Source organism: Bos grunniens, chromosome 2 (genome assembly GCF_055505025.1).
Source record: "Bos grunniens cultivar Pamir isolate PY7600 chromosome 2, Bosgru_T2T1.0, whole genome shotgun sequence".
Taxonomy (NCBI): Eukaryota; Metazoa; Chordata; class Mammalia; order Artiodactyla; family Bovidae; genus Bos; species Bos grunniens.
This window is the reverse complement of record NC_141166.1, coordinates 23,632,468-23,644,798: the sequence shown is the minus strand read 5'-3', so window position 1 is coordinate 23,644,798 and position 12,331 is coordinate 23,632,468. Positions and strand designations below refer to the sequence as shown.

General features: G+C 44.1%; 1 protein-coding gene across 3 annotated transcripts in view; it reads right to left on the bottom strand.

Annotated features, from left to right (window-relative positions):
• The window catches only part of DOCK10 (dedicator of cytokinesis 10), a 304,405-nt gene extending 292,668 nt beyond the window's left edge, over positions 1 to 11,737 (bottom strand). For all 3 annotated transcript variants that reach the window (XM_086365856.1, XM_086365912.1, XM_086365937.1), the window contains exon 1: positions 11,285 to 11,737. In XM_086365856.1, the coding sequence (XP_086221982.1) occupies positions 11,285 to 11,407 (123 nt within the window). In that variant the 5' untranslated portion in view covers positions 11,408 to 11,737. The remainder of the gene's footprint in view (positions 1 to 11,284) is intronic.
• Positions 11,738 to 12,331: the final 594 nt, after the last annotated feature.

The following is a 12,331-nucleotide window of genomic DNA, read 5'->3' as shown; positions in this document are numbered from 1 at the left end:
AATAAATTTTATTACTGGCAGTTTCACAGGGAAGTTTTATAGCTATGTAGGTAGACCTACTTTAAATCAAAATGGAACACTTTACATTGGAAAATAAAATCCTCTTTTGAATAAATGACAGATTTTAAAATAATGTAAAAAACATGAATGTAAATGATTTTAAATATTAGTTCTCCAGATTTGAATTTTCTTCTTCAAAAAAGTTACTGAGCTCTGATAGCACTTTCATTTTTGTGAAGGTTACTCAGCTATAGTTAATTCCCATTTTCTCCTTCTGAAGAGTATGACAAAGGGACTTTTAAGAGCTAATCAAATAAACAACGAGTGTTCAAAAATAACTTAATTATCATATTTCATTGAATAGTACATTTTGTCAAGTTTTTTGTTTGCTTGTTGCCAAGTCAGATGTTCAGGCCTGTGTTCTGTTTATAGAATGTGTGATCTGAAAGCCCAAACAGCACTGGTCATTTTGACAGCCTTAATGAGTCATTTAGACTGGCAATTACTAAAATAATTACATGAAGACAAGCTCACTGTGGTCATCACAAACGGTTTCACCTTTTTCAATAGACTCTCCTCTATCTCCTGTTGTTAAACTACCATTTGGGTGTTTAACATAAAGAACTGACTCGCTTCCCTACTTTTATATGTCAGGAGAGGGAGTTATGCTGAAATTGAATAAGGAAAAGTGACTATTCTCACATTTAGCAGCACAATTAAAGGAACTTCTGATGATCTGGGTCCATTAATTCTGCTATTCTCAGAGGCAGACATTCCCACCAAAATCCAATTGCAAAATATTAATGTTTTCAAAGGCAAGTGTTTTGCTCTATTGCCACTAACTTGGTCACATTCATTAAATTTTATTATTTCTACATCATTTAATGTAGGTCAGCATGTCAAGTCCAGCAAACACAAGCATTTCTTTTCTTTCCAGCCCACTGACGCTGCTGTGAATGACAAGAGGCGAACAAATCTCATTTCAGTGGGGAGGAAAAAAAAAAAAACCCTCTCCTTTGTAAACATGAACATTAAAATCAAGACCACAAAAGACAAAGTAACAGATGTCATGCGGCAATCCAACTACTCTATGCTTATCTTGCCAGAAATGTATTTCCACAGAAGGAGAAGAATCAAATGATGCCCCTTTCAAGAGATGAAGGGACCACTGTTTGCAAAGTTTAACACACTCCGTGCCAGTCCCGTTCTTGGGAAAGAACTACACTGACGGTGTCCAGAGTTGGTGTCATTCTCAGTATACAGCTCTGGTGAGAGGTCATAAGTGAAAAATTGTTCATCAGAGCAAACTCTTCTCTCTTAACCGCAGCTCTTCTCTCGTTCAGAAACTCTTTTTCAAAACCTCCTCCTATGGCTAGTACTCTGAGGTTTCCTTTCTCTCTTTGCTCTCTCGCATGGATGCTAACTGCATGTTTAATGAGATCTGCTTGCCTGCCTGGTGGACCCAGTCTGAAGAATGGAGTTATCGTGGTGAATACAGACCCAGAGTCAGACTGCCTGCATGTGACTCCTGGATTCCTCACTTACCAGTCATTTACCAGATCTGGGGCAAGTTTCTGATCTCCAAGCATCTCTTTCCTCATCTATACAATACAAACACCAATCCTTCCCCATGTGGTTGTTATGAGGATTGAAAGAGACTGTACATGTCAAGTACCTGCCATTTAGGATGTGGTCACTATATTTCTATATAATTGCATTTTCACCACTTGCCAAGTAGACCGTGAAGAAGATGACTCAGGAACATCCTTAGCAGATACTGACAACCTTGTTTTGAAGTCGTAATTCCACTGTGATCCCTCACTGGTATACACCCAGCCCACTCTCCTGACTTTCCTTAAATGTTCATTTGAAGTGGGAAGGGAGACTTCCCCCTCCTTATTTTCATATAATAAAGTGAAAGTGTTAGTCACTCAGTCGTGTCTGACTCTTTGTGACCCTATGAACTGTAATCCACCAGGCTCCTCTGTCTATGGAATTCTCAAGGCAAAAATACTGGAGGGGTTGCCATTTCCTTCTCCAGGGGATCTTCCCACTCAGGGATCAAACCTGGGTCTCCCTCATTGCAGACAGACTCTTTACCAACTGAGTTACCAGGGAAGCCATTTTTATATAATAAATATAGTGTAAAAGTAGTGAAACATACACGTTTCTCTCAATGGCACTTATATGAAGGCAGAAAGGTTGGAAAAGAGAAACAAGAATGAGGAAAGTGAAGCACAGTAATGGGTGAGAGACGTCTCCACTAGGAGGAGGCTGGAGAAGATGCTTGCATTTGGGAATTCGGGATGAATTTCCTGAGTGGGTGACAGCCGAGAACCCAAGGGATGAGAAGAAGCCATGAGAACTCCAGGACAGAGAAACGGCAAATGTAAGGACTCTCTCATCTAGTCCCCTAATTTCACAGATGGGGAAACTGAGACTCCAAAAAGGGAAGTGACTAAGCAGAGTCCCAGAGACAGGGCTGGAATTCTGGTCTTCAGTCTCAATAGGATCTGATATTTCCTATACCAAATCCCAAATTGGCCAAGTTGTTCAAAATGCATGAAGGAACTTCAACTTAGACAGTCGTGAGGAGGAAAGGGTCTCTCAAGACGGTGGTGAAGGAAAGCAATCACAGGGCTCCTGGACCACATTTATCACAACCTGTGAAGATATCAAGGGCTTTAACTCCATGGAATCCCATCCTTAGAACATTCATCCATGAACAAGAAAAATCTTTTTTTCTGAGAATCAATGACTGAAAGAAAAAAAGGTTCATCATTTTCTGATTCCAGCAGTCAGATTTTCTGATATAACCATTTATTTTCAAATAACTAAAAGTTTCAGTACGATGGCAACATAAAAAAAAGAACAAAACAAAAACAATAAGGAATTATCATTACATGTCCTACTCGAGTTAGAGTGATTTTGCTTTCAAATTCTCTGGCGAGTGGGGTGACACCGGCCTTACCCTGGGACCCAACTTTGGTGTTCTAACCAAGACGAGAACTTTCATAGACTCCAATCACAACTCTGTCGTGTATGTTATAGAGTGTTTTCCTTAATCTCACTCTACAATTAAGGTGTTAGCTACAGAAGCAAACAGAATGCAAATAAGCAAGGGATTTCTCTAAAGTCACTTAGCAATGACTCAATCTCATTTTCATCCCTAGGTGGTCTTATCTTTATCTTTGCCTCAAGAGACTCTTTCCAAGAGTTATAATAGGTCTGCACTATACTAGACCCTCACACAATTGCCTTTACCTGACAATACACTGCAAAAATAGTCTAAACATGTAGCTATGTGTGTGTGTGCATTTCTCAAATTTCAGTGTGCTTACAAATCACCAGAGGATCTTGTTAAATTCCATATTCTGATCCAATAGGTCTAGTATGGGGCGCATTTCTAACATCCAGGCGATGCCAATGCTGTTGGCCCTGGAGCACATTCTAAGGAATGAAGGATCCATCACAGCATCATGATGTCCTTTGTGAACAATTACAGAAAAGAACTGTCTTGTTTTCGGAATCTCAGTCCAGTTAAAGCTGACCATGTCTAAGTGCCACTAAGAATGAGATGAATTTATACTTTATAGATCAAGTTACCCAACTGCATGAGAAACTGGAACAGGATGTAGGCTTTAGCATCAGACCCCTAATGTATTTCACAATATGATACTATGTGAAGAAACTTCTTTTGGAATTAGAAATCTTGTTCTGATGTTGATCTATTTGATAATAAAGTGCTTATTTGAAGATTAAAAAAAAAAAACCTGACCATGTCTAGAGTGAATTATTTTCTTTTATCTCAACGCTCTCTTAATCTCACGTCTAATCATGTTTTCCTCTTTGACTTGGTCGCTAGGATGTGCCTTTAGCAAGACTATGGTTATATGTTTCATATACTGATCCTACTTCACTGACCTACTCCTGACTACATCCCCCTTTCCTAACCTGGCTTTTTGTTGTTGTTGCTTATATTGATTTTTCCCTCTTTACTATATTTTGGGTTGTTGCGGTCTTACACCAATCTTTGTAAGACACTTAGAATCACTCCTTCCAACACGATAGCATGTGACAAAAGACTCTCAGCACAACCTAGTCAAATGGAAATACGCATCGTCAAGGACACACAATACACTGGAAAATTTCAGGCCCTTGCAGGACTGGGTGGAATGACTGAGAATGGAGAAGCAGCCCGCCCTGGGAGAGAAGAGGACTTGAGAAGAAGTAACCCCACCCTCTTTCACAACTTGTTTATGGCTTTGCCAGATAGATGGCATGGGGATGACTGAGTTCATATTTTAAGGATTTAATAACTGAGCTCTGGTTGCCTTGGGAGAGTCGATTATTAATACAGGTAACTGGAAGAGCCTCTGCTGTGGCTTTTAGTCTCAGAGGAAAACTCACGGGAACACCTGTGGCTGCTCTGTGATGCCAGAGGGAAGGACAGAGTTCTTCTTTAGGCTGAGCTGCCCATCAGAAGGCAAAGTCAGCGCCTTGAGTCTTCCAACTCAGAGATGCTATTGGAAGCAGCTACAAAACTGGTTGTTATCCAGGATGCAAAAGAGGCTCCATGTCACTTAACTCAGAGCAACCTATTAACCCTAGTGTCTCAATGGCCTCTTGTGTAATCTGTAACTATAATGACTTCCTCATAGGATAGCTCTGAGAATTAAATAAAACACATAATGCTGTGTCAGGCATTTTGTAGGTTCTCAACAAATGGTTTATTATGTAACGTTTATGACTGCTCTTTTTTTACGTTAGGCCTTAGAGAAGAAGGTTGTAAAGAAAAAGACAGGTGAGAATGTTTATTCATTCTTTCATTTTTTGACCCATGCAGAAGTTCTCTAGAGCCCACTGTTGCTCCTTGTGCAATGCCCTCGAGAAGTCAAAAACATGAGTTGATACAGTCAATAATAACATTCAACCTTGATCTTGTCAGCTAAGTTTGAGTTGACTTCTTCACCAGGCAAGGGACTTTCCTCATTTGAGACTATAAACGTGGGACTGGAATTTTTGCTAAAGCCTGTGATTTCTGCTAAAATGTAAACACGCTTGTTGTGAAGAATCCCGTGGAAAAAAATGAAAACAAAGCAAGGGTGCAGGGAATGCCAAACAAATAGGCTTGTGCTTTGCATATTGCTTTCATTCTAGACACTGACAGTAAAACAAGTGTTTCATTTTCCTTCACTATCATTTCCTGCATCTTTTCACTGACTCTCACTCCCAGCATGGGATTTTGCAGAAACTCTAGTATCTCCCACTCAGTTTCTTAAAACCCTTCCTACTCTCAACTACCTAAATACCACAAAGTTTAGAGGGGAGGACATTCTTCCTTCTAAGAATTCCTCCTGCCCCTGTAAACACAGTTACATATTCACTGCTTCTCAATCAGAGATCTTCAGTAGGTCAAAGGTTCTGCTTCTTATTCAAAGCTCTCTAAAATATCAAAAGGAGTATCACTGGGGAACAGAGGAAGTTAGGAAGCCTCAAATCCAAGTTTGGATATGGAATTTGGGAGATTACTGAATTAATGTTGTCCATTCTTTACCACTTGGCCTTTCTGGCTGGGTGGGGAGGGAAAAAAACATACTGATTAAGTACAATCTCTTCTGGCAGGATGTTTCCTCTTTAAAAGAAGTTAATAAATTTGGATACAATTCAAGCACAAGGTGCAAAGAAATTTCTGTGTAACAACAGAATAAAGGTCCTAAAGAATACATGTGAACAAAGTGACATGTTCCCATCGAGGAACCACGTAAAAGGCTTTAAGCAAGAACTGACCAAATGATTTTTTGGTTTTTGATAAACCTCCACCAGGACTTCCCAGGTGGCGCTAGTGGTAAAGAACCCACCTGCCAATGCAGGAGACATGAGAGACGTGAGTTCAATCCTTTGGTCGGGAAGATCCCTGGAGGAGTGCACGGCAACCCATTCCAGTATTCTTGCCTAGAGAATCTGATAGACAGAGGAGCCTGGCAGGCTACAGTCCATAGGATCACAAAGAGTCGGACATGACTCAAGTGACTTAACAGGCAGTCCTGCATAAACCTCCACCAGCCTCTGTACTTCCTTCCCACCATCTGACACAAGCCAGGCTCTTACCCTCTCTGTTACTCAGCCTTCCATTACTCTGACCAATCGCGTTCCACACATAAAAGTCCCTATCTCTCAAAGTGACAGATCTGATGCGATGTTAACAGAAATTAATTTTTTTTTCCTCTTGAATTGCTATCAAATAGAACATATATGGATAAAAGAGCACCAATCTTGTTTATAATTCATGAACAGTGTGTGTTACTCGCTCAGTTGTGTCTGACCATTTGCACTGTAGCCAACCAGGCTCTTCTGTCCGTGGAATTCTCCAGGCAAGAATACTAGAGCGGGTTGCCATTACCTTCTCCAGGGGATCTTCCCGACCCAGGGATCGAACCCTGGTCTCCTGCACTGCAGACAGATTCTTTACCATCTGAGCCACCAGGGAAGCCCTTAATGAACAGTAGAAAGCTATCTAAATGAACTAATTCATGTGAAAGTAAAATCCCTTTATACATTTTAAAGGAAGAGCTTCTTATCAAAAAGAATCTCTAATTAATGGCACCACAACTTTGAGGCCAACACAGTAGGTATATTCAACCAAAACAATAAGAGATTCTAGTCCTGACATGGGAGAAATATTCCTAATCATTTTTGAACTGAGATTCTGCACTAGAGAAGCTTGCTTTGTTGGACTCTACCATAAATGGGGGGTTCAGGAAAATACTTCAGCTTCACTTGATTCTGAGATTGGCTTCTGCATGAGTTGTGATTCACTTGTTTTCTATGAAAAATAATCTCAGGATAACTAAGGAGGAAATATATACTTTTTCAAAATGTATATTTTGCTCCTAACTGTTCTTTATTGTTCTTATTCCTTTTTTTCTTTTAGACAATGTCACTGAGATACCTTTGACAAATAAAAACTGTATATACTTAAGGAGTACAATTTGACATTGTGATGTACGTACGCATTGTGAAACGATCACCACAATGAAATTAAATGACTTATCCATCACCTCTACATAGTCACCATTTTGTATGTGTGTGTGTGCTGGGAAGAGTTAAGATCTTCTCTCTTAGTATATGACAAGTGTACAAAACGGTATTTTCAACTACTGTCACGAAGTTGTACACTGGAGCCCCAGAACTCATTTATCATGCAGTCCGTACCCTTTGATGACCAGCTTCTCATTTCTTCCTCCACTCCTCTCCCCACTCCAGCAACCACCGTTCTACTCTCTCTGCATCTATGAGTTTTTCTATTCTAGATTCCACACAGAAATGAGTTCAAGCAGTATTTGTCTTTCTGTGTCTGACTTATTCCACTTAATGTAATTATACAAATGGCAGGATATTTCTTTTATAAGGTTAAATAATGTGTGTGTGTTTGTGTGTATCCACATACACAATGGAGTATTACATATCCATTGCAATGGAATATTCTGGCTATTGTGAAAAATGCTGCAATGAACTTGAGAGTGCAGATAACTGCGCTATTATATTAAAAGGAACGTAGAATAAGGTGGGTCCTCACCAGGAGTCAGCCTGCGTGTGAGCTCCTGCAGTGTCTTGGGTTAAAACTGAAATCAAGCTTTGCCTTGGAACCCACCTCTATTTCTCTCAGCAACTGGCCTAAAAGCAGGCCCCCTAGTAAGTGCCCTCACTCAGCATCCTTCCATAATTCAAACACAGTTTGAAGATTTCCTGTTCTATTATGCGGATAGGACACAGAGTCCAAAACCTTGTCTGTCTGACAACCTCATCTCTTCTTATAATAACCTCTTATTACCCCTATCAAAGTCTACAGCAGTCTCTCCATAACACTCTGGATGATTCTGGTCCCCAAAAGAGAGATTTCATAAAGGGTATTCTATAATCTAGCAGCAAGACAGGTTTTTTCCACCAAGACCTTCTAGTGTCTCTCAAATATTTTTTCAATAGATGACAGCTTACTCCAATACACACAATTCTACCTGTGGTACTGGAGTGGGCTGCCCGTAATCTTCTTCCCTGAGTCTATTCATTTTCTCCCCTGACAACTAGGATTTGAGGACCTGAAGGAACACAAGGAGTCTTAAGGAAGTGGATCGATGTAAGCTAGGCTTCATCTTCACTGCGTTGTTCAGCTACAGGGTCTTAGGTTCAAAAGGGATGTTCTGCCTAACAGAATCCCTTTGAGTTTGGGTGCCAACTCAGAGAATGCATCATCTTCCTGTCACCCTTTAAGAGTTAATTATTTTTGACGAATTCTTTTTCCTGTTAGAACACTGAATTCTTCTACGCACACGTATGTGTGCTTAGCAGCTCAGTCATGTCCGACTCTTTGCGACCCCATGGACTGGAGCCTGCCAGGCTCTTCTGTCCATGGGGATTCTCCAGGCAAGAATACTGGAGTGAGTTGCCAAGCCCTCCTCCAGGGGATCTTCCCAACCCGGGGATGGAACCTAGGTCTCCCACATTGCAGGAGGCTTCTTTACTGTGAAAGCCACTAGGGAAGGTCCATGCTATGGATACATGAATATAAACTGAAGGCCCCTACCTCCTAGAGTTATGCAATTCAGCTTGTTTACCTCCATCTGCTGATGACAACTATTTTTTTTTAAAGTTGATGGTGGTGACTTGCAAATTGATGGTCCTTCCAACTTTTATATTAAAAATAAAAAGACAAGAAAATTGAAGATCATTTTTCACCTGTATAAAGAATACTAACGGATCACCTTAAAATTAGTCTAGGAAAAACCTTGGTGTATGTTATAGACAATTAACTGTTAAAGCTGTTGTAACTTCTCTGTATTTAGCAGAGTATTTTCATCTTGAGCAATGTGAGCAAAATTTGAAGACTATTAATAAGTTATGTTTGGAAGTTTTAACTTCAATGAGGTAGTTATTTGCTGGGAAAGAAACAAATATGAAATTACTAAATAAAGATGGTACAATATCTTTGTTTTCTTTTTACAAGGTTCCTGAGAATCAACCCATCTCAATTCACTGGAATGAGAAACGGGTTTAGTATCAAAAGAGCCCAAGAAGACACTGGTATGAAAGTTACAGCCTCAGAGGTGGGTCGATTACGGATGCACACTTCCTGGTCACTTTGTACAATGTAGATTTAAAGTATAGTGATGGAAAAATTAACGTGACACTTGAAAAAAGAAAAAAAAAAGAGTGAACTGATAGAATGGATGCCAAGCACATGGCTTCCTGCTGCCAAAATCGCTGCCCAAACTGCCTGACTAGATGTGCAAGATCCCTTGAAATGTCTTGGCAAAAGCTTGTTTAGGCGTGTTGGCCACGGTGCTGAAGTGAGCTGAGGGAGGCAGGGAGGCCTCTGCCAGCGAATCACCCCTTGCCCCAACTCTTTTTAAGACATTGAGCTTATTCATTTTGACAAGACTCCCTAGGATTTCAAATCTGACGTAAATTTGGAGAAAATAATGTGTGCGTCTGCATACAAAAGTATCCAGGATACATATTCTTTAGAGAAAGTCAAGTGCTACAAAACTCCAGGAGAACCCAGTTGAAAACAAAACCCAAATCAAAAACAGCATTTAGGCTGTTTATTCCAACTGAATGCTACTTAGTTCGCTGCATTTCTCTACCAGATCATTACTGAGATTTGGTAAAATGAATCAATAGCAAAACAAAGTTATCTTAAAGGCACATGGCGGAGAATGACAAAGCCACCATCCTGAATAATCATTTCAAAGTAAAAATTATTCTCTAGGAATGCTGGAAGATATTACTATCTCTACTTCTTACTCCAATTGAACCTTCTTTTCAGGGGGAAAAAAAAGAGTTCTTTTTGATGGTTTATCCTTCCTGCCTTGAAAATGTCCATGCTGATATCAGAATCAGGGCACCCACTTATTCTGCTAAGCCTTGAATTCCCTCTGGGTAATGGCAGACTGCAGCCAGTGAGTGGTGAGAGAGAGAGAGAGAGAGAGAGAGAGAGAGAGAGAGAGAGAGACAGAAGATATGGCCACCTACTCATTTCACACTCCAATCACCGACACCCTCTTGGGCATCCGATGCCTAGTCCTCTGCCAGGCAATTAGCTTCCGTTCTGTTTAACTTTCAGACCTATGGCTCTAAAGAAAAGTCCTGGCTGTGGGAACCGGCTCTGGGTAGCCCTTGGCTCCTTCCTCATGGGTGACTGGCAAGAGTAACACTTTCTTTGACACTCTTAAAAGAAGCCGTTTAATTCCTAATGATATTTCCTGGCAAAAAGAAAAATGGAAGCCACAAAGTGGGATTCCGGTCCAGAGAGGCAAGCCAAGAGTGTGGCTGCTGAACCCAAGTCTTGCTTTAAGGCTGTTGCCACTCGTCTCCCTTTCCCACCAGAGTAGATTTATTTTTTTTCTCTTCCTCAGACTTCCACCCTGGAGGGTGACACCTACTGGAACTTCTGAACCTCTGGGAAGCTATGGATATGATTTGGGAATCAGATGAGCATTGCTGGAGGCTGCCCCAGGGATTTCCCGCGGAAATCACCCCGCTCTCTTAGAAGGCATTTCAATAAGGAAGTAACCAGTAAAGCAATCTTGGCGGGAGAACCCCACGAACATCTTAGAAAAATACAAGAAACCACTGACCCACGTCTTAATGACCCACATTTTCTCCAGTCTGGTTCCCTCAGCCCTTTCTGAAGTCCCATCAAGCGGTTTGTGGGTTTTTGCCCGGTGGAGGGAGGTGGGTGAGAAGTGCATTTGTTTCTGTGATAGCGTTCAGGTGAGGCTCCCAGGTTTTAGCCCAGGAGAGGACCTCCGATCGCCTTTTCCCCTCCGACGCACCAGACACCGGGGGTGAAGGGGGCGCGCAGACCTGTGGACCGAGGGGTTCCCCTCCGTAGACTCGCCCACCGCTCGAGGCTCTGGGACCCCACAACCTATCACCCGTGTGACTCGCGATGCGTTCCTGTCACCTCCTCACCGCCCCCACGCCTCCAACCCAGGCACATCCTCTCCCACGCTGCGTTTCTGCGGTCCATGCGGTCGCTCCTCGCAGTGTCCCCAGTCCCCAGACGCGCTCCCTCGGTCCCCAAGCGTCGGTATCGCTGCCTCGCGGAGGTGGTGCGTTGGGGCGCAGGGCAAGGAGGCTGGGGGAGGACTTGCGGGGGAGGGGAAGCGGGGGGGCGGCCGGGGCTGGGGCGCCCAGGGGCTCGCGGAGACCCGGCTGCGGGAGCGGGGTCCCCGGCCGCCCGGGGCACGCGGGGAAGGCGCGGGGGGCGCGCGGCACTCACCCGCTGCTGCTGCCGGCTGCTGACGGCCACGGCGGCGGCGGACGCGGCGCTGTGCCGGAGCTCGGCCGCCTGCCCGGGTCGCAGAAGGCTCCGGGTGAACCTGCGGGTCCGCTCGCCGGCCATCGCCCGTCGCGGGCCCGAAGTGCGCGTCCCGCCGGCCTGGCCCGCGCCGACCTCCTCTACCCACCGCGGTTCAGGAAGCGGAACTCGGCGCCTTTCCCCCCCTCTTCCTCGCTCTACTCGCAAGAGGCGGGTTTTTCTCTCTAGCACCCCCACTCTCCCACCCCCTGCTCTCCGCCGAAGCTTCGCGACGACTTTCCAAACTCTGCGCTCCTCCGGGCGCGCGCGGCCAACTCGGCGAGCGGCCCCGGCCCGGCGGCGGCGCCTCTGGAGCGGGGGCCGCGCGGGACGCGCGTGGGGCGGCTCCTACCCGCGCCGCCCCCGGGCTCGGCTGGCCACCCGGGGCTGTGTCCGCCGCCCCGGGGCTCCGGGCGGGGCCTGCCCGCCGCCCTCGTCCCCATGTGGAGGTTCCTCGCAGGGCTGGCGCTCTGGCCGCGTTCGCTGGTTTGGCCCAGACTTTCCCCGTGCTGGCGAGGGGGCGCGGGCCAAGCCCGTCCGCCCTTCCAGCCGTGGAGAGAGGTCAGAGGCTTAAAAACGGTCTGATGGCTGGGATTTCCGCAGCATCTACCCCATCAGGCTTTCCAAATTTCCTTTGCCTAAATTTCTCTCAGAACCCTGGATTAAGCTTCCCAATTCATTCAAGCCTCAGCCAGTATTCAGGAACCACCTACTACGTGCCGGTTCACCTTGTTCTGGAAACGACCAAGAAAGGAGCTTACCAGCCCCACCTTAAGGCGGTGGGGGTGTTAAGGTTTTTGAATTGGGGGTGGGAGGCAGCAAATAACCAAATTAATAAAGAATACGAATCTGTGAACAAGGGAGTTTCAGATAATACAAGCTAGAAACCAGTAAGTCGGGGTAATGTGATGTAAGAGGTTGGGAAGAGGGGTGGAATCACATGGGGTGAGTTGTCTCGAGCGGACTGTG